The sequence below is a fragment of the Camelus dromedarius genome, chromosome 20 (genome assembly GCF_036321535.1).
Source record: "Camelus dromedarius isolate mCamDro1 chromosome 20, mCamDro1.pat, whole genome shotgun sequence".
Classification (NCBI taxonomy): domain Eukaryota; kingdom Metazoa; phylum Chordata; class Mammalia; order Artiodactyla; family Camelidae; genus Camelus; species Camelus dromedarius.
Window position 1 is genome coordinate 28,990,471 of NC_087455.1, and position 19,035 is coordinate 29,009,505.

General features: G+C 41.1%; 1 protein-coding gene and 1 long non-coding RNA gene across 3 annotated transcripts in view; one reads left to right on the forward strand and one right to left on the reverse strand.

Annotated features, from left to right (window-relative positions):
* LOC105090528 (uncharacterized) overlaps positions 1-6,001 on the reverse strand; it is a 52,476-nt gene extending 46,475 nt beyond the window's left edge. The window contains exon 1 of the long non-coding RNA XR_010377051.1: positions 5,792-6,001. This is a non-coding gene — a long non-coding RNA (uncharacterized LOC105090528). The remainder of the gene's footprint in view (positions 1-5,791) is intronic.
* Positions 6,002-6,125: 124 nt separating this feature from the next.
* RRM2B (ribonucleotide reductase regulatory TP53 inducible subunit M2B) overlaps positions 6,126-19,035 on the forward strand; it is a 28,879-nt gene continuing 15,969 nt past the window's right edge. The window contains exons 1-3 of one of the 2 annotated variants that reach the window (XM_031439424.2): positions 6,126-6,386; positions 14,573-14,726; positions 18,184-18,300. In XM_031439424.2, the coding sequence (XP_031295284.1) occupies positions 6,127-6,386; positions 14,573-14,726; positions 18,184-18,300 (531 nt within the window). In that variant the 5' untranslated portion in view covers position 6,126. Of the gene's footprint in view, positions 6,387-14,570; positions 14,727-18,183; positions 18,301-19,035 lie in introns of both variants that reach the window. The other variant, XM_064476917.1, reaches the window with a different exon arrangement.

The following is a 19,035-nucleotide window of genomic DNA, read 5'->3' on the forward strand; positions in this document are numbered from 1 at the left end:
ATGTAGAATCCTCCTACTCCCAGAGATCTTTCAGTTACACATTTAATTTTTACATTTCCTCTTCTATAAACTTTAAACATCTTGAGGGAAACTAATACATACTGCCTATTATGCTTCACACACTGTAACGAGCATTGAAATGTGTTTTTGCTATATTATTGAAGATTATTCAATTTTGATACAAAAATCGAAACTAAGTTTGGAAGCAAATACCTATAAGACATAAGGAGATTCATAAGACATGTTAAGCATAAATAGTTAGTAACTTATTAACCTGCAAGGCATGCTAAAGTTAGAATAAATGAAACATAAATGTGCTGAACATAGATAAAAATAATGAAACAAATGAGAATGTCACAAAGGCCTGGAAGGAACAAGTAATGCTTAAATATTCATAAGGTAAGGATCATCTCAGTTCCATATTGACAACTATATCATCCGTGAATCAACCACACATTGGTGACATCCATTCTGGCCCCACATGTGCTCTTCTCAAGAAACACACATAAAACTCATCGCTCCACAGCAGGCTAACTAATGGCAAGTTACATCTATGACCAGGCCTAGTTGCTCCCGCATCTCTCCAAAAGAGCAAGTGTATGTTGGTTCCACCCTCTGTCTGCTGAGACCCTCAGGCTCATCCTCAACTCCAGCTTTTGTAACTACACCACCAGACAGGAAGGCTGATGCAGCAAAGACAGGATGTATGAATACTGAGAAACATTAACATTTGAATAGTATGATCCTTCCACTCCCTCCACTCCCCCACATCCTATCTTAAATAAGTTAGCTACCTCCTCTCTTTCCCCTTGACATATGTTTTAAATTAATTTAATAAACTAGGTGATTCAAGCAACTCAATTGAGCCTTTCGTTCCATGACCTCTAGGATGGGCTGATTAGTAGTGTACCTGGAAGCTACCACTGTAATTTCTCACCCTAGTAAGGGCTTTACAAGTGACAGATTAGTAAATCCACACAACAATCTTATGAGGAAAGAATTATTACTCTTATATTACAGATGAGGAAACAGAGTCTCAGAAAGGCTAAATAACTTGTCCAAAGTAGCACAGCTAATAAACAAGGGAGCTAGAATTCACACCCATGTTGATATGGCTCCAGGATGCACATTCATTTTCACTAGGCTCATTCATTTTTCTATCTTCAATATGGAATATGATGCCTGACATACAGTACACATACCGTTTGATGACTTGTAACATGGTAGAACCCTTGCTCTTAGTTTATTTGCCATGTGGCCTATGAGAAATCATCTAACTTCTTTAAGACTCAGTTTCCTCAGAGAACTTACTTAACCATTATTTAAAGTTGATATGTGTAAGCTGCTCTCCCTTCTGAGATGGACCACACTCTTTCAATGGAGTGTGTATCTTACTTCTACTAAGCACCCAACCCCCACACCTCGTGACCTTCCTCTTGCCTTCTGAAACAGCCTGCACTCTATGAAGTATGTATCTGTCTAAATAAATATACCTTTACTTAACTGTAACTTGCTCTTGAATTCTTTCATGAGCAAAGCCAAGGACTCACACTTGGCAGGGCACGTCCCAGGGACTCGACCGAGGCCTAGGACACAGCCATCCTCTCATTCCGACATTCATTTTTTCCTGTATCATCTTTCTGGCACCCAACGTGGGGCGTTTAAATAAAGAAACAGGGCTCAAAGGGCATAATCTCGATCTGCCTATTGGGCTACGGCTCCCCTCTCTTTGGAGGGTAGCAGGGGGTTTCTCCAGCTCCATGCAGATTCTAGCGGCCCTTTCAGGTCGCAGCTGACACTGCCTGCAGGATCTGGCAGAAACCAGCCCTCGAGCTGTGAAGGGGCCCACTGAGCCCAAGGTTTTTCTCCCCTCAATCTTTTCTCATTCTCCTCTATCACTCTACCTCTTCGGACTCAAGATCCACCAAGGTGACCATCTGGACATCCAAATTAAGACCACGTGGCAAGTAACTGGCAACCTGATTGGGTGCGCTTCCCCTCCTCAGCTCTTCGAGACTATTTCCTCTTCTCTACGCGGTCTTAGTCTCAGTTTGGTTCCAGGATGCTGGAACTATGTAAGGGGGCTCAAATTCGGGGACTGTATGAATTCCGCTTTAAAAATTTGTGGCCCGGCCCTCCCCGAGTGCCCTCAGGTCCTATGGCCTCATTGCATCCGTAGGCAGGAGTTGCAGGCAGGGCACTCCCTTTGCAGATCATAGTTTCTTGCACCTCTGGGTGGGGTTGTGGTTTCATTACACTCCTGAGAGACAGTCACAGGTGGGCACTCCCTCAGTGGGCCTAGAGATCTCTGGTTTAGGAAGTGTCATGGCTGTATACCTTTCCTCTTTGCCCTGGATTTCTCTTATATCCTCCTCTGTCCTGACTCCTTAGATTGTCTATATTGATACCTGAGACTCATTATCACTACCTTGTCTCTCTCTACCCCTTACCTTTCAGCTCTATTTGTTTCCCCTTCTTTTGCAGAAGTCACTTAGTTGACTCAGGGCCTAGGTCTCCTCCCTCCCTCTCTGAAGGATTAGGCCCTGGGACTATCATCACTTTTCCTCCCACTGTGTCACTGGATTACAAAAGGAAGGTAAAGGGCAGGAAGGGGGGATTCCATATGTCCAAGTGTTCCCAACCTGATTTCCAAGACCCAGGTTTAAGGAACTCCTGCTGGCTGTGCCTGGCTCACGCACCTTCAGACATCTTCCCCCACAGGAGCTCAGTGTTTTAGATGATCCCTTATGGGTCCACCTCCCTGAGGTCCACAGCTGGGAACTTTTATCTCCTCTGATTCTGAGGGAGGATAGTCTTCCAGACCATCTACCTCTAATGCCCCTTCTGGCAGCTGGGGACCTTAGACCCCCACAAATCAGCTCATGGATCTGGTATTTGGAGCGTTTAACAGTAGAGACAGGGTAAAAGAGGCAAAAAGGATTCAGGGACAAGAGCAAAAGGTACAATTCTTAATGGCAGCCCTAACCTCTGCACCACCTCAGAGTTATCCTCACTTGTGAAGACCCATGGCAAGGACAGGATTCAGGACACCTGGATCAGAGCCACTGTCTCACCAAGAAGGGATCTATTTAAGTGTAGCCAGGAGGGTCGATGGAAGGACAAATGCCCCATGTATGGGAAAAGTTCACCGGGACCCTGCCCCATATGCAAATGAAAAGGCCACTGGAAGTGAGGTTGCCCCAGGTCCCGAAGGGGCTTGAGGCCCCCAAACCAATGATGGCCAAGATGACAGGGCCTGGGACCCAAAAGTACACCTGGTCATTTTCCTGAAGGAGCCTCAGGTAACCCCTGACATGGCAGACAAGAAAGTTATTTTCTTATGAAATACAGGGGCTGCCTACTCTGTGCTGATTTCCCTGGACCCTTGTCCTCCCAGTCCTGTATAATAATGGAGATCAATAAAAGGTCCCAAACCAAACGCTTGCTAGGAAATCTGCTTTTGCACATCAGTTTTTGCTGGTGCCTGAGTGCCCCATCCCCTTGTTTGAAGGGACTTGCTCACTAAATTCCAGGCAATAATCCAGTTTGGAGATCCTTACATGAAAGACACCCACCAAGAAAAATGACTACTCCTGGCTTTGGGAGCCTGACTCAGTCCCAAGCCAGAAGAGGTCTCCCTTCTACTTCGTATTGTTTCTCAAGTGAACTCGGCCATCTGGGAAACTGAGGTCCCTGACAGAGCTACTATTGTCAGGCTCCCATTAGAAATGGGACCACGTGAGGCTATAGGTAAGCCTCTTCAGATCAAAGGCCAAAAAGAGAGCCATAATCTAAAAAATTCTCAAACCCAGAAAGGATCCTCAAACGTGTCTGTAAGTAGATTGCCAAATGGGAGGCCATCAGTCGGACTAAACTGACCATAGCTGATATTAGGAGCCTGACAGAAATTTCTTGGGAAAGTCTTCTCCCCTAAGTTAAATGAGGGGAAAAAACTGCCTCTGTTTTACAAATCTAGTCTTTACAGGACCAGAGATGTGGCTCCAGAAATAATACAAAGCACACCAATCCCTTTACCACTCCCAAAACCTCTCCTACTTATCTTAAGATAATTACAAGCATTGAGGTAAGATTTTATTTTTTTTCCTGGCCTTAAGGGAAAAAATTCTAGGAACAACTTGTCTTCCTATGCCTTTAGATACAAATATTCTACCTTCTTCTCTAGGAACTCTAATTTCACCATCTTTTTAAAATGCAAAATTTAAAAAAGGGATTAAGTAATTTGGAACTTAAGAATAGAAATTGTCTCTTTTTCATAAATATTAGTAAAAAGGTTTAGCCACCTAGACAGGCAACTTTAATTTGTTCCGTCTGCCAAAAATCCAGTTTAAATCCAATCTCTTTTATAACTAATGGGTTTTACATTGTTGTACCCAAATCATGGCTAAATTTTGAAGTAAAAACTATGAGGTCTCTGTTTTGTATGTTTGCATGTCATAGATGTATGGTATTGGCAAAATTAAATGGTGAAAGATTTCAATTTAATTGGCTTAAAGGAAATTAAGTGCTTATATGAATACTCAAAAATATAAAGAAAACTGGCCAAAATGAATTTCAGGTTCACGTTATCTAAAAGTGTTCAGAACTGGTATTGGTATTAAAGCTAGCTTAAGCTTGTTGGTTTAATTAATATAAACATGTCTTTAGAGTCATCAACGTTAAGTATAATACTTCTGTTGTACCTAGGCTTACCAGAGGTCAAATAAGACCTTATGCCTGTTACAAATTTGTCAACACAGAAAGTAACTCAATGTGGAAAAAAAGAACTTTCAAGAAAAGTAAACAAAATAAGAGCTTTTGGGTAAACTCTATAAAAAAAAGTTTTGAGACTATCTACCTAAAATTGTCTCTCCGGATTTTGGTACCTGAAACTTGAAACTAAGTTAAACAAAGAGAACTATCTGTGTCACTTATAAAATATTAAAATATTAATTGCTGGGCAAGTCTAAGTTTAAAGTTAATACATGTAAAACTTTTTACTCAGCACTTGGCCCCCAGGAGCTGCCTAAGGCTCTCTCATCCCCCACTCTAGGGCAGGGTTGAGAACGACTCTCAAGTGTTTTCAAAGCTGAATTTTCGGCCCCGTTTTACCCTACTTCACCTAGCCAGCCACGAACAGGTGCATGCCGTTCAAGACCTGACAAGGTTCCTTCAATATTTCAGCTTCAAACGACTGAACCAAATTTCTTTCACCTTATCTTCTGAGTGTTCCTCTGAGAAACGGGTGTGAGGAACTCAATCGAATTACCGGGACTGCCCGCAGCCACTGGGCACCGCCAGCCCGGGGGAGTCCGTCCTCCCTCCACACGCCGACTATGGGCCTTGAAAAGGGCGTTTCGCAGGGTGGGTGGGGAGTCTCCTCCTTTCGGGCTGGATAATCTTAGTCGTTTATCCTAAGACCGAGTTTCGGCTCTGGAACCCGAGCGGCGTCGGTTCACAGAGCAGGGCGGCGCCTGGCACTTGCGGAGGGCTCGGTACTACTTGGAGCTCACTTTGCTGAAGCAGCTCCAGGGCCCTCAGACCCGTTCCCCGCCTCGCGTCCTTTCCCCCTCCTCACTCGCGCCCCACCTGCCCGCTCCCACACGCTTTGCCCTCAGCCTCTTCCCTCCCGGTCGCTTAAGGACAAAGCTGGGCAGCCTTTACTTCTCACTTGTGCGACGCTGAGCCTCCTTTTTCACTGGGAGCGCGGCTTTTCCCCACCACCGCTCCCCACACGAAGAGCGCTTGCTCCTCTCTCTCTCCTGGTCCGACCGCCCGAGTTAGCGCGACATACCGCGTTCCTGACGCACGGCGGGAGCTGGCTGGCGAGTCTCCACCTGGAGGGGTGACCTGGCACGTCCGGGTACCTCCCGCACGGGCGACTAGAGCGGGACGCCGGCGACGCGGGCGGGGCCCAAGGCCGAAGTCTCTCGTGCTGCTGGCTAGGAAGCGAGGCGGGGCCGGCTCTGGGCGAGCAACTCGGGAAGCAGTCGTGAACCGGGGCCCGCGTAGTGGGGCGGGGTCTGCCCGAGGAGGCGGGGCCTGCAGGCGGGGAGAGACCCGCACTGGGCAGGCGGGAGGCGGGGCCGACAGGAGTAGGTGGGTCCCTGAGGCAGGGGAGGCGGGGCCATGCCAGAGCTGGAACAGACCCTCAATGGGCAGGCGAGAAAGCGGGGTCCACTCAGTGGAGCCGGGCGGAGCCAGCAGGAGTCGGAGAGGTCCCTGCATCTGGGGGCGGGGCTGACTCGGAAGACCCGCCCGCCACCTGGTTCTGTTCTAGGCAGAGGTGGCCTGAAGCGCTCAGTTCCCTCAGCTCCCGTAGCTCTGGCGGAGTCTGCGCGATGGGAGACCCGGGAAGGCCGGAAGCGGCCAGGCCCGAGCAGGAGGAGGTAAACATTGCTGCCGCTTCCTCCCCCGCCCCACAGTCACGCTGGCCTCTAGTTTGAGGGTTGCGACAGGGACCTGCAAGGTGCAGGACCGCTGGGGGAAGTTTTACCCATTGCCAGCGTAAACCGGGTGTAGGCCCAGCTTCGAGCCGTAGCCACAACCTAGTTTCGTCTTGTCTTTTCAAGCGCCCGGGAGGCCGTCCCCAGGGAGGGGTGAGGAGGGAGCTGGGTTTTTGCTCCACTGCTCTGCTCGGGGCTACCCAAGGGCAACGCTCAGAAACGTCGGACTGGGAAGAGGGGCGCCCCCTTATCTCCTGTGCTTTCTGTTCTGGAGCCTTGGTTGGGGACACCGAGGCAGGGGCCGAGGACTGGTGGGTCTGCTGGGGAAATGCATGCCATCTTTGGTACGGTTAAAAGGAGACGGACACCTGTGGCAGTTGACACAGGTGGATGAGGTGGAGATGACAGGTAGAAAGGTGACGGGAAATCCTCATAAGAACGAAAGAAAATTAAGAGGCCAGTTTTGCTCAGACCTAGCTAAACTAGCTGTGAATCTTTGGGGGTATTACTTTCTTCATTTATACAGAAGTGATACTTCCCTCACATAGGGTTAAGTAAAATGCTTTATGCAAAGTGCTACGGAAGTTGCGGTTGCTTAATAAAACCTAAGTTAACATGCACGTCATCTCTGCTTCTATATTAGTGGAGGAACATGACAACAGTAAATAAGCCAGGATTCATTAGACTGGAGAGTAGTTCAGATCGTTGCTCTATAATTTTCATGCCTGTTATTTTGCAAATACTTCTACACCTGTTGTGTGTAGTATCTTTGATTTAATAGTTTCAGCTCACAGAGACTCTTGCTTAGCCCTATATTTCTTAAAGTTGTAGATTCCAGATTTGAGATTATCTTTTATTTGATTTTGTAAACATTTAGTATCTAATTAACAGATTGCAACTGCCCCTCCAGCTTTTTCTTCCTCTTTTGAAACAAATACAATTAGTACCAATTTCCCCATTCTAATGGGACAACTTAGATATTTTTGTTTGTGCTAGTAGCACCAGCAGTTATTCAGACTTAACACCTGGAAGTCCAGTTTTATTTATTATCCCTATCTGGATACAGACCCACAAAGACAGAGGCAGAACTTCAGATCTAGAATGAATTATAGTGAGCACCTGTCCCACACGTTTTTAATTTGAGATGTAAGGATGCTGTAAGTACTTTGTTTCTCTAGATATAATGGTGCACATGAGCCACCTGCATCAGAAGCACCTGGAACATGTTGTAAAAAATGTAAATTACTGGCCCTATTACCCCAGATATAGTAAACCAAAATCTCTTGGGATGGACTGTATTTTTTTTTTTTTTAACAAGCACTTCAGGTGATTCTGGTATACATACTTTAAGAACACTGCCTTAAAAGTTTATAGATGGGCTTGAATGTGGTTTATGAGGCTCCTGAAGTTTGTAGACTTTGTATGTGCAGATGTCAATCTCCTGAGACAGGGGGTCCATAGCTTTCATCAGTTTCCCAAAATTAACTATCATTAATCTAATTGATAATCCCTATTTTCAAGATAAGAAAGTTAAGGCCAGGAAAGATTAAATGACATACCCAGGACCACACAACTTAGTAGAGCTAGGTTTAAAACCAACTTCTCGCTCCTGGGCCAGTATTCCATCTGTTTTGTCAGATTTGGTGGGAATAGAAGAATGAAAATGAAAATACCTACAAATAGGTCTGACAGCATCCAAATATTCTACTTCACCTGAGGATTATGAAAGAGGTGAAGGGGAGCAAATGAAGTGATAGGGTTGGGGGTGGATGGGAGGGCGGGGCCTTGTAGAATGCCAGCCTAGATCAGGGCCTGGTGAGTGCTAGCGGGGGAGTCTTGGCCTAGATGGGTACTTTAGCATGTCTGGGCACCTTGTGGGACCAGGTGACCAAGCACAGGAAGCACCATTCTGTAAAAGAGTGAACTGTTGCCAAGGAATGCCTATGAGAAACTACTTCACGTTCTCCTCAACTGTAGGCAGCTACAAATTAGTTATCTGTCTACTTCCAGTGTTACCTGCTGTCCAATCCTGTTTACCACTGCCAAATTAATCCATCATTAAACCAGTGCCTCCCTGTCACTCCCCACAAATACTCCCAAAAGGATCTCAATTCCCACCAAAAAATGCCCAGCTCCCCAGGCTGGCAAAGTCCTGTTCAAGCAGCTTTTTCATAGTAATTCTTAGTTACTTAATTCAGGCTGCCATTTCCACCTCTGAAATTGACACTATAATTGCTGCTAAAATCTAGGGTTTTGTTTTTTTTTTCTAATTCAACCTACACATGGATATCCAGTTTCTTTCCAATGGCATCCCTATTTATGTTAATTCCTACACAAACTCTCCATGATTATCCATAGGAATGACTTTAAACTGTGCCTTACAATGAATGCCAACACCTGGGGGTTAGGGTAAGTGGGGAGAGTTGGAGTCTGATCCTCCCAGCCCCCCGATGCTTGGAAATCTTTGGTCCTGAAAATTCCTAACCACTTAGCCCAGTTGATATCCAGTGTGTGAATCCTTTACAGAATTCCTCTCTGTCTCATCTGTTACCCTTTGCTTTAGCCAAATCAGATCACTTCTGTCTTTGCTTTATATCTGTATCAGTCAGTTTTAATCCCAGCTGGCTCTTCTTCCCTCCATCCTTTCTCCATGAAGAGAAATACCTGCATTCTCTCGTCTTGCATCCTCAGTTGTGCTGCTGCTCTGTATGTTCTCCCCAGATGATCACATCCATCGCCCCTTGGTGACTACTAATAAGATCTCCACCCCATTAGGAAGGAGTGGAGATAGTGCCTCTCCTACCATAGTGTTGTATTTTCAGCTGCCTACTGGGTATCTGGAAACTGAACCCATTATCTTTTTTATTGACTCAACTGATTTTTAAAAGGCGTTTGTGTTTGTAACCTTTATTGTTGTGGCTTGGGTTGGTGGGGGAGTTAATTCAAATTAAGTTTTGTCAAATATCTGATGTGAGAAGCAAGAGTTTTTGTCTGATTTATTCCGTTATTCTCCAGGTACTGAGCACTTTCTGAGTCTCTTACTTCTTGTTTTGATCATCTAGTTGCTGGAGCTGGAAACCTCAAGGGCATCTTCAACTTTTCCTTACCTAGCTGTCTAAAATCCAAATTTTAGCAAGAATTATTAAATCTATTTTTTAATATCTCTTAAGTCAGTCTTTTGTGTTTCTACTGCTGATATTCCTAGTTCAGGTAAGAGATGACAATGTAATAGTCTTTTGTTATTTCCACCTCCAATTTCTCTTCTAATCTAGCCACATTTCTACAAAAATGATCTTAAAACATAGACCTGATTATGTTTCTTACCTGATTAAAAACTTGACTCCCAATAGTCTGCACGATAAGACCGGATGCCAAAGTGTTATATATCAAAGCAGACCACTTTGACCTGCTCCAACATTTTTAAAAAAGTCAACCTCTTAATATCCATTTAATATGCAAATTAGACACATCCCCTTTAACCTCAGGTAAAGCTTGGAGATGGAGTACATTTTTTAAAGGTGAAATTTTTAAAAATTTTAATTTTTTTCCCATCAAAATGATGACACTGAGGTAAAAAACAAAGTGTCAAAATAGTTGTATCAGAATGGTGATAGGAAAATAGCCATGGCAAAATTCATATCTATTTACATTCAAGGCCCTTCCAGGGCTTTAATACCTGAGCCCATTTTCCAAACAAAATCATAAGTGCAAAACTAATTGATAAAATTGACTTTTGCCTATTAGTATAATTTTTAAAGTTTATATATATAGCATTACTTATACTCACTGGAACAGTGAGGATGTTTTGATGAACACATCATTTTAAATTGGGGTATAGATGATAGCTGAAGATTTATATGAGACTTAGCAAACAATTTCTTCACAAATTTATCAGAAGTTCTCTTAATCAATTCACTACTGGCCAATTTTGTGGATTTTCCCACCCTGTAAAACATGTGGATACCTATAGCATCAGAATGCACGTGGCTAGTAGGCTGCTCTCTGATGCACACACATACACATATTTTCTTCTCTTGCCCCCCAAATACCATAAAATCCAGATTTAGAAAGTTACTTCCAATTCTTAAAAATGTCACATGCCATCATGTCTTTTTTCATATTGTTTTTCCTCCTAAAATATGGGTTCTTAGCATCCACAGAGGATACATACCCTAGAGAGCCTAGAAATTTGGGATGTATGACCTCCTCATATTGTTTTAAAATGTGTGTGGATTTTTCTAAGCATCAGGAAAATAAGCAGTATATCATCTCTAGCCCAGTTCAAAGGTCTGGGTTTGTGAAAGCCCTTCTCTTTACATAGCAGAATCTTTCATAATACCTTCCTAAGCCAGCTTCTTCTGTTAACAGTCCACATATTATCAGGATGTATACACAAATGTGACTTTCATCCTAATTTAGAGATAGTCATTTTCAGCAGTTTTCATGGATCCTGACTTTGAGTATTTGTCAGCATTTAAAAACTCCATTCAGGGCTAGAGTGCTTGGTGCCAAGGGGATACTGCTTCTGAGGTCCTCTTCAACTTTCAGGGTGGCCCACATAGCAAATACAGTGAAAGTAAAGAATTCTAACTCTGAATATATACCTGTACCCCAGGGACAAAATATATAACAAAAAGAAAAATACAGAATCATTAAAATTCTACATAGTGATCATAAAAGCAAGAACATTCTAGAAGAAATAAATGAAGAACAGTTTGGGCCAAGACAAGTTTGAAATATTTGTTGACTGCAAACCTCAGCTTTTTAAATTGGGATTTGAATATCTCATTTTTTAAGCCCTCATGACAGTTCCCTGAGGGCAGTCTTAGAAGGTATTGATTGATCAAATAATTAACCACTGGAGGGGGAAGTTATAGCTCAAAGTGGTGGAGCAAGTGCTTAGTATGCACAAGGTCCTGGGTTCAGTCCTCAATACCTCCTCTAAAAAGTAAAGAAATACATAAACCTAATTATTTCTCCCCCAAAAAACAAACAAACAAAAAACCAAAAACCAAATTAAAGAACTATTAATTAACCACTGTAATCATTCTTTTATTAATTATTTGAATTATAGGGACAGCCTTTCTAAGGCCAACCAGAAACATCTCAACAGCCAATAACAACACAATGATAGTTTAAAGTGTGTAGCACTTGAGAATGTGCAAAGTACTTTTATTTATATTAGTTCCTCTGATCTTTATAACATTCTTTTTAAATATGTTACTGTCATTAATTTACACGTGATGATGATCAAATTAAATGACTTGCCTGAAAACATGAGTAATACTATGTGCCTATTGTAAGTGAACACAATTTTGTACTATAATGAACCACGTGGAATAAAATATGGTCATTTGGTTCATGTTACATTCTTCTGTAGAGGTGGCAATTTCAAAAATGTTGATTTTCAATCTTATTTTTATATTTTATCATATACCTCTGAACACATCCCCATCAACAACGTGCTTCATGATCTCGTTACCTATCGTGATTTTAACCTGATAAAAGGGAAAGCTAATGCGTTTTGAGAAAGTATTATTCTGAGATTTTAAAATTTGCACCAGTTAAAATCACTGATTTAAACCTCATCAGTTTGGCTGTTTTTCACCAACTTCACATAGCTTTGGTTCTTTCAACTTTGTTTACAAGAAAATCATTGTTATTTATCTTACTTTTTCCTAGAATCAAATTTGGTGATTTCCTCCCCCTGTCATTTCACTGGTTACTTCACTACCATCACTAGATAGTACAGTTGGCCCTTAAACACCATTGGTGCAGTTGAAACGCCTCACATAACTTTACAGCTGGCCCTCCGTATCTATGGTCCTGTATCCACTGATTCAACCAACAGTGGATGATACAGTCCTGTCGTTTTTATTGGAAAAAAATCTTCCTGTGAGTGGACCTGTGCAGTTCAAACCTGTGTTGTTCGAGGGTGGACACTCTTCTTAACTTTAGTTCATCTCACTGTTTTGAATCCTGGTTTTTAGATGTAGGCTGCCTCTACTCTAGCTGCCATCCATACATACAGAGATGTAGTTTAAGGCAAGGCTTGAGTTCAGACCTATCTCAGTTCTCGGAGGGGGAGGGTATAGCTCAAGTAGTAGAGCGCATGCTTGACATGCACTGGGTCCCAGGTTCAGTCCCCAGTACCTCCTCCAAATCAAACTAAATGAATAAACCCAGTTACCACCCCCTCGTAAAACAAACAAAACAAGCAGACATACCTCGGTTCTAATTTCTGCCACTTACCAGTTGTGGGATCCTGACTATGTTATTTATATCCTTCAAGATTTAATTTCCCCGTCTGTAAAATGGGAATACTATTACTATTTGACCAAATTGTTGTACAGATTAAGCAGAATAATGTATATAAAGCATCTGTGCAGTGACAATTCAAAAGCAGCCTCAATGCCAGACCCAGAAGACACGCTCTTATGTATGCCTCCTGTTCTAGAACTTGGAACTGCAGTGTCTCAAGATCTTGTGGCTCTTTTGAGATTGCAAAGCCCTCAATGGCAACACAAACAAACAAAAAACTTGACAACGTCTGTTTTTAAAAATCTGCTTCAATATTCTGGAATGAATATTGACTAAGTGCCAGGTATTGTGCTGGGCTCTACGGATTCCACAAGTGTAGAGTTGGTTTTTACTGTTTAGAAGCATAGTTCAGAGGAGACTGTAGACAAGTAACAGGCAAGTAAATTGCAGAGAGCTATGTGCTGTTAGGGACCTAATCCAGCCTTCTGGTGTGGAGGGGGCAGGGGAGGTACGAGGACATTCCGAGAAGGCTTGATTTTAGTGGTTGTGAACTTATTTCACTGATGTATTGTAGTCTTATATTAAATTTTTCAAAAATCTAAAGGTATCCAGTAATCTGAGCACAGAATAAAGAGAAATTAGCAGCCCATTCACTTACTTAGCTCATGTTTATTGATGTTACGCGTGACATAGTACTCTGGGAACAGCACAATATGTAAAACCTGTCTCTGGCCTCTGGGGCTCAAGTGCTCCATCTGGGGAGGCTCACACCTTCAAAGAGGTAGTTACAAAATAAGACAGTCTGTTCTCTAATGGCAGTCCGTGTGAGTGTGCGAGCCCCACCTGTATGGCCTCATGCTTTGATTTTGGGCTTCCTCTCATCTTGTCTTGCATTAGCCTCACCTGAGTTATCACGCTTGTTTCAGAGAGGTAATGGGATTGGTCGAGGCAATGGTAAGGATGAAGGGACGTGATAGATGGGCCTGGCACAGGAGAGAAAGAGACAGACAGTTTGAGTTAGAAGTCCAGAATTTAGACATATTCCAATCATTTTGATTTATACCCTTTAGGCCATTTGTATGCACTTTGTGTATAACTCATTCTCAAGAACGCACAACTCTTCTGAGACTCTTGCTGACTTTTTAAAAAAATACACATGTGGCACTGCCCCCTTTTAGAGTGCCATCCTTTTTCCAAGCAGTGTATATTTAGGTATGTGCTGCTTTTTTTATGCCACAGAACTTTGAGACAGCCCACAGTGAGCCCACGTGCAGTAAAGGAATGTTAACACGTAAATAGCAATAACAAATTGGTATATGGGAAGGTTCAGACAAACAAAGGCTGCAAAGCTGTTGGTAAGGAGTTTTTAGATAAGTATTACAGTATTTAGATTAAGATTAGAAAAGAAAACATTAAAATAAAAAAGTAGCTTATGATAATAGCCTATTGGTTGCAGCATTCTATCTCTGAGAGAGGCACTGAATGGACATTTTGTTCACAAACATAGAAATTTGCCCATCAATATATTTATGGGTCTAGTTTTATACATATTCTTAAAGCAACAATAATGACAAGTTTTTTGAGTGCTTATTATTTGCCAGGGTCCGTTTAAGGCACTTTTAATTATCAAAATTAACCTGAGGTGGGTATTATTTTACTGATGGGAAACCAAGGCTCGGAGAAGTTAAGAAACTTCCTATAGCCACACAACTAGCTAAACACAATTGAACAGCTACCAGATAAACAATAAGGATTCAACCTGCGGAGACTGGCTCCCAAAACTGTGCTGTCTCCCTAATGTGTGTTCAGATATGAATAAAGAAGAAATGCCTACATAAAATGAGTGTTTGTACTTTATTTTTCAAGAGGTTATCTTCAGATACCAACGAAAACGAAGCAAAGTCAAATGAAGAGCCACTCCTAAGAAGGAGTTCTCGCCGATTTGTCATCTTTCCAATCCAGTACCCTGATATTTGGAAAATGTATAAACAGGCACAGGCCTCCTTCTGGACAGCAGAAGAGGTAAGTGGTGTCGCCTTCATCAGCAAACATATTCTCTAGTGCGGTGTTCACATTTTTTGTTCCAAGACATTAAAAATTTTTTTAACTCACATTGTAAGATACATTGAACAGGATCAGTTATAAAAGATAATGTTTGAAATTTCCGAGAGTAGGTACAGGGTTTTCCAGTGTTTTGTGTTTAGACTATACGTTTCCTGCTGCAAAAATGGCATCTCAGTTTGCCAGATTTTTACCTCCAATATATTTTAGAGTATTTTTTATTTTTAAACAGACTTTTGATTTGCTATGATCATGTAAGACTAGTCTTTACTTCTGGTCAGCAGAATGAATAAAATTGCAGCTATCACTAAAATATGAACAAGTAAAAGCCTCAGGGACCCTGCTTTCAATTTTGAGGCTTTATGTGATTGTGCAGAAGGAGCTGTCACACGGGGAGTTTGCCCGGGCAATGCACTCGCTTCTCAGCTGCTGGCCTGCGTTCACAGTGCTCCTCCCAGCCTGGCCTTGTCCTCAGCCACATCAAACCTGGGACAGCTGCCCCAGCAGACAGGACAGCTGGAGTATGCTTTTGGTTAGTGTGGCCTTTTCCACCTAGGGAATGAGTGGAACACAGCAAATAAGAAAATGCTTGTAGGTCTGGTGAGGACAGTCGGTCATGTGAGCTATTGCTACGTGATGTAAACTGAACACACCACTAGTCATTGTCTTCATCTTTGAGCATGGTGGATGATACCTACACAGCACTCTTGCTGTCTCTGTGTGTGTATTTATCTATATAGATAGATACATCTATTTGTGTAGCTATATTTGGATCTATCTATCTGTCTATTTACCTATTTTGTGAGAAATTGGTTCGTCACATCCGCTGTGAAGAATGCAGACTATGGAGCCAGGCTGCCTGGGTACAAATCCTGGCTCTCCCGGGGACTAGCTGTGCAACTTGGAGAGCTGCTCTGTGGAACCTCTCTGTGTATTCTCATCAGTCAACTGGGCTAACGGTCACCTGTTTCATTGGGTCGTTGTGAGAATTAGTTAGATGTGTGAAACGTTACTTGGCACTTAATAAGCACTAAATGAATGTAAGCTATTATTTTACACAGAATGGGGGAGATTTATACTAGAAATCAGAAGGCACCAATTTTTGAAGCCTCTGTTACGCTAATTCTACCACCTACCCATCTTTGTCATTTTGTATTGTTACATTATTAATATCTTTGCTATAGTGTAGTTAACATATATATAGAAAAAGAAAAAAAACCAACCAAACCGAAAACCCAGTATTTTCAAATTGGACCATAGTGCTAGGCACACCTGGCTGTCCCTAACTATCTGTGGTTTTTAGAGTGTTTTGTTAGCTATGGTTGTAAGAACAAATGGAGTACATAGGTAGCTTTTTAATTCATCATGTTAAAAAAGGCACTTATGGTACTTGGGTTTTTGAAATTCATTTGAAAATTTCTTGCATCCTTTAGGAAACATATTATGTGTTGTACTATGACTTAAACACTAATTTTTAAAAATTAAAATATACAGGTTGGTATGTATTTTGTAGGCAGCTTATAGGAAGATTCAAATACATAATTGAGGGAACTCAAACACATTTTTAGTTCCACGTATATTTTCATTTAAACAAATTATGTAAATTACAATTTAATCAGCTGTAGATTTTATTGTTTTATCAGTGACTTAGCTTTATTCATAAATATGGCTGATCATCGAAACCTTGATTCAGAAGACAGTTCTGGTGGTTTTTTTTTTTTCCTGAAGCTACCCAGGCAATTCTGTTAATTAATAGTTTATAATCAATATTTAGATTGTGAAATAGAGGATTATTCAAATGAGATAAAGCTGGATAGAAAGAAAGGTGTACCTCCTAGGAATGGAAAATGACCAGTGTAGTATAAATAAAATTCCTAAGACCTTTTGAAACTGAGTGTTCAAAGAGGTAATTTCAGTGTTTGGGAGCAAGCACATTATAATATTAAAATCTAATATCAGAAATTTATTATTTTATGTTACACAAAAACCAGGAAGATGTCAGTTAAACCTGAGTGAACTCTTAATAGAATAGGACCTTACTTTTAGCTTGCATATTTTAAAAGATGTATATAAATATTTCCTCTTCTTTGCCCCATTGTATCTCTCCCCAACATTTAGCACAGTGTCTGGCATGTAGTAGGTGCTCAGTAAACATTTAAAAAGTAAAATAATGAAAAAAGGCTTTTAGGAAAGAACACAAATGATTGAAAAGCTGAAACTTTGGTCTTTTTTGGAGTGACCAAAGAGATTAGGGCTTTATTAGAATAAATAAAAGGACAAAAGATAATTACATCTTTCAATGTTTATGAGGTTATTGTGAAACACAGTTAAGAGATCTTCCTGAGACAAAATGATATCTACAAGGTACATTTAAAGACTACTTTTAAATTGTTGATTTCACCAAACTCTAGAATGCATTTCTATTAATCCCAAGGACTTGTTCTAATAAACATTTTCAAAAACATGTCTATTCCTAGAGGAAATCATACTTACAAATTGTCTTATAACCCAGGTTGCTACCTGCCTGACATTACTAGTGGGTGGTAAAAGTAGATTAGCCAGCAGTAAAGTAGCAGCTACAGTTGTTTAACAGCTGCCTAATTATCTAACACAATGGAAAATATTGTATAAAATGTTAAAGCAATGACTGCCGAAAGTCATTAGTTTATTCACCTGAGTTGACATATAACACTGTGTAAGGGTATAAAGTATACAACATACCACTTTGATACAGTTAGTATCCCCAGATATTACCACCATATCATTAGCTAATACCTGTATCCCATTCCATAATTACCATTTCTTTTTTGTGGTGAGAATAGGTTGGGTTAATTTTAATATTTTGAAAGTATCTCCTCTCCATCTTCTCAATTAACGGAACGATAGATTCCTTCATAGTATTTTTTTGTTGTGTTCCTTTGTAATTGTCTTCATTTTAGCTGCTATAATAATAATCATAGAGTGGCTGGCTTACAAATAACAGAAGTTTATTTCTCACAGCTTTGGAGCCCAGGGATTGTAAGATGAAGGCTCCTGCAGATACGGTGTCTGGGGAGGGCTTGCTTCCTGTTCATAGACCTCTGTATTGTTGCTATGTCCTCACATGGCATAGGCGCAAAGGAACTCTCTGAGGTCTCTTTTGTAAGGGCACTACTCCCCTTCACGAGGATGACCTAATCATTTCCTAAGGGCTCCACCTCCAGATACCATCACATTGAAGACTAGGTTTTTCAATATAAATTCGGGGTAGCGGGGTAGGACACAAACATTCAGTCTATAGCAATAAAGATAGCATTTTTACTTTTTCACATTTTACTGCTGAGATATCCCACCTTAACTTGGAGATGGAAGTTAGTTTTCCATTCATTGAGAATAATTTAACTCAAAGTTAAATTTTTTGAAAATCTTTTTATTTCAGGTTGACTTATCAAAGGATCTCCCTCACTGGAACAAGCTTAAATCAGATGAGAAGTATTTTATCTCCCACATCTTAGCCTTCTTTGCAGCCAGTGATGGAATTGTGAATGAAAATTTGGTAAGATTTTTTGTTTTATGTTACTTTTGTTTCCATTCAGTAGTTAAATGTTGATAATGGCAGTAAGATAGTTAGACTGAGCCTAAAATATGATGTCTAAGAAATGAATTAGATGAAGCTTAACTCTTGAAAACAATTTTTTTGACGAAGCGTCAGAGGAAAGAATACATTTCTATAATTTGACCCCCCAAATACCATGAAATCAAGTATATTGTACCAATCAAAACTGCTTACAAGGCATGAATGTGAGTTTAATTTCCCCCTTGGATGGTAATCCTAATAGGGAACCTGCACCTTAATACCCTTCTGAGCTCTGTAATAGAGCGCTGGGTCTGGTTTTTAAACTTGTATTCTGGTTTGTCAAAAGGCACGCTTTCTTATTAAACAGAATGGGAAGATACAAGCTTCCATCATGAACTGGTAGGGGCTTCAATAGATCTACTTAGTAAGGTCAGTTCCACAAAGTGAAATGATTATTTTTGGTAGATGTTCTAAAATGTATTTGGCTTTATAGGCAGTATCTCCATCTAACAGATCAATTTATTTAATTGCTTAAGAATATAGACTGCAACTAAATTTTGGAGGGTTGATGGATAAACAGTACTGCTTAAAATAATTCCTAAGTTCTTTCTGACTTGTTTGTAGCATGACAAGCAATTTTTAAGTGATAATTCTGATGTCCAGATTCTAAATTTGTAGTGTTTACTGAGAGCCCATAGGATTGGATGTATGTTT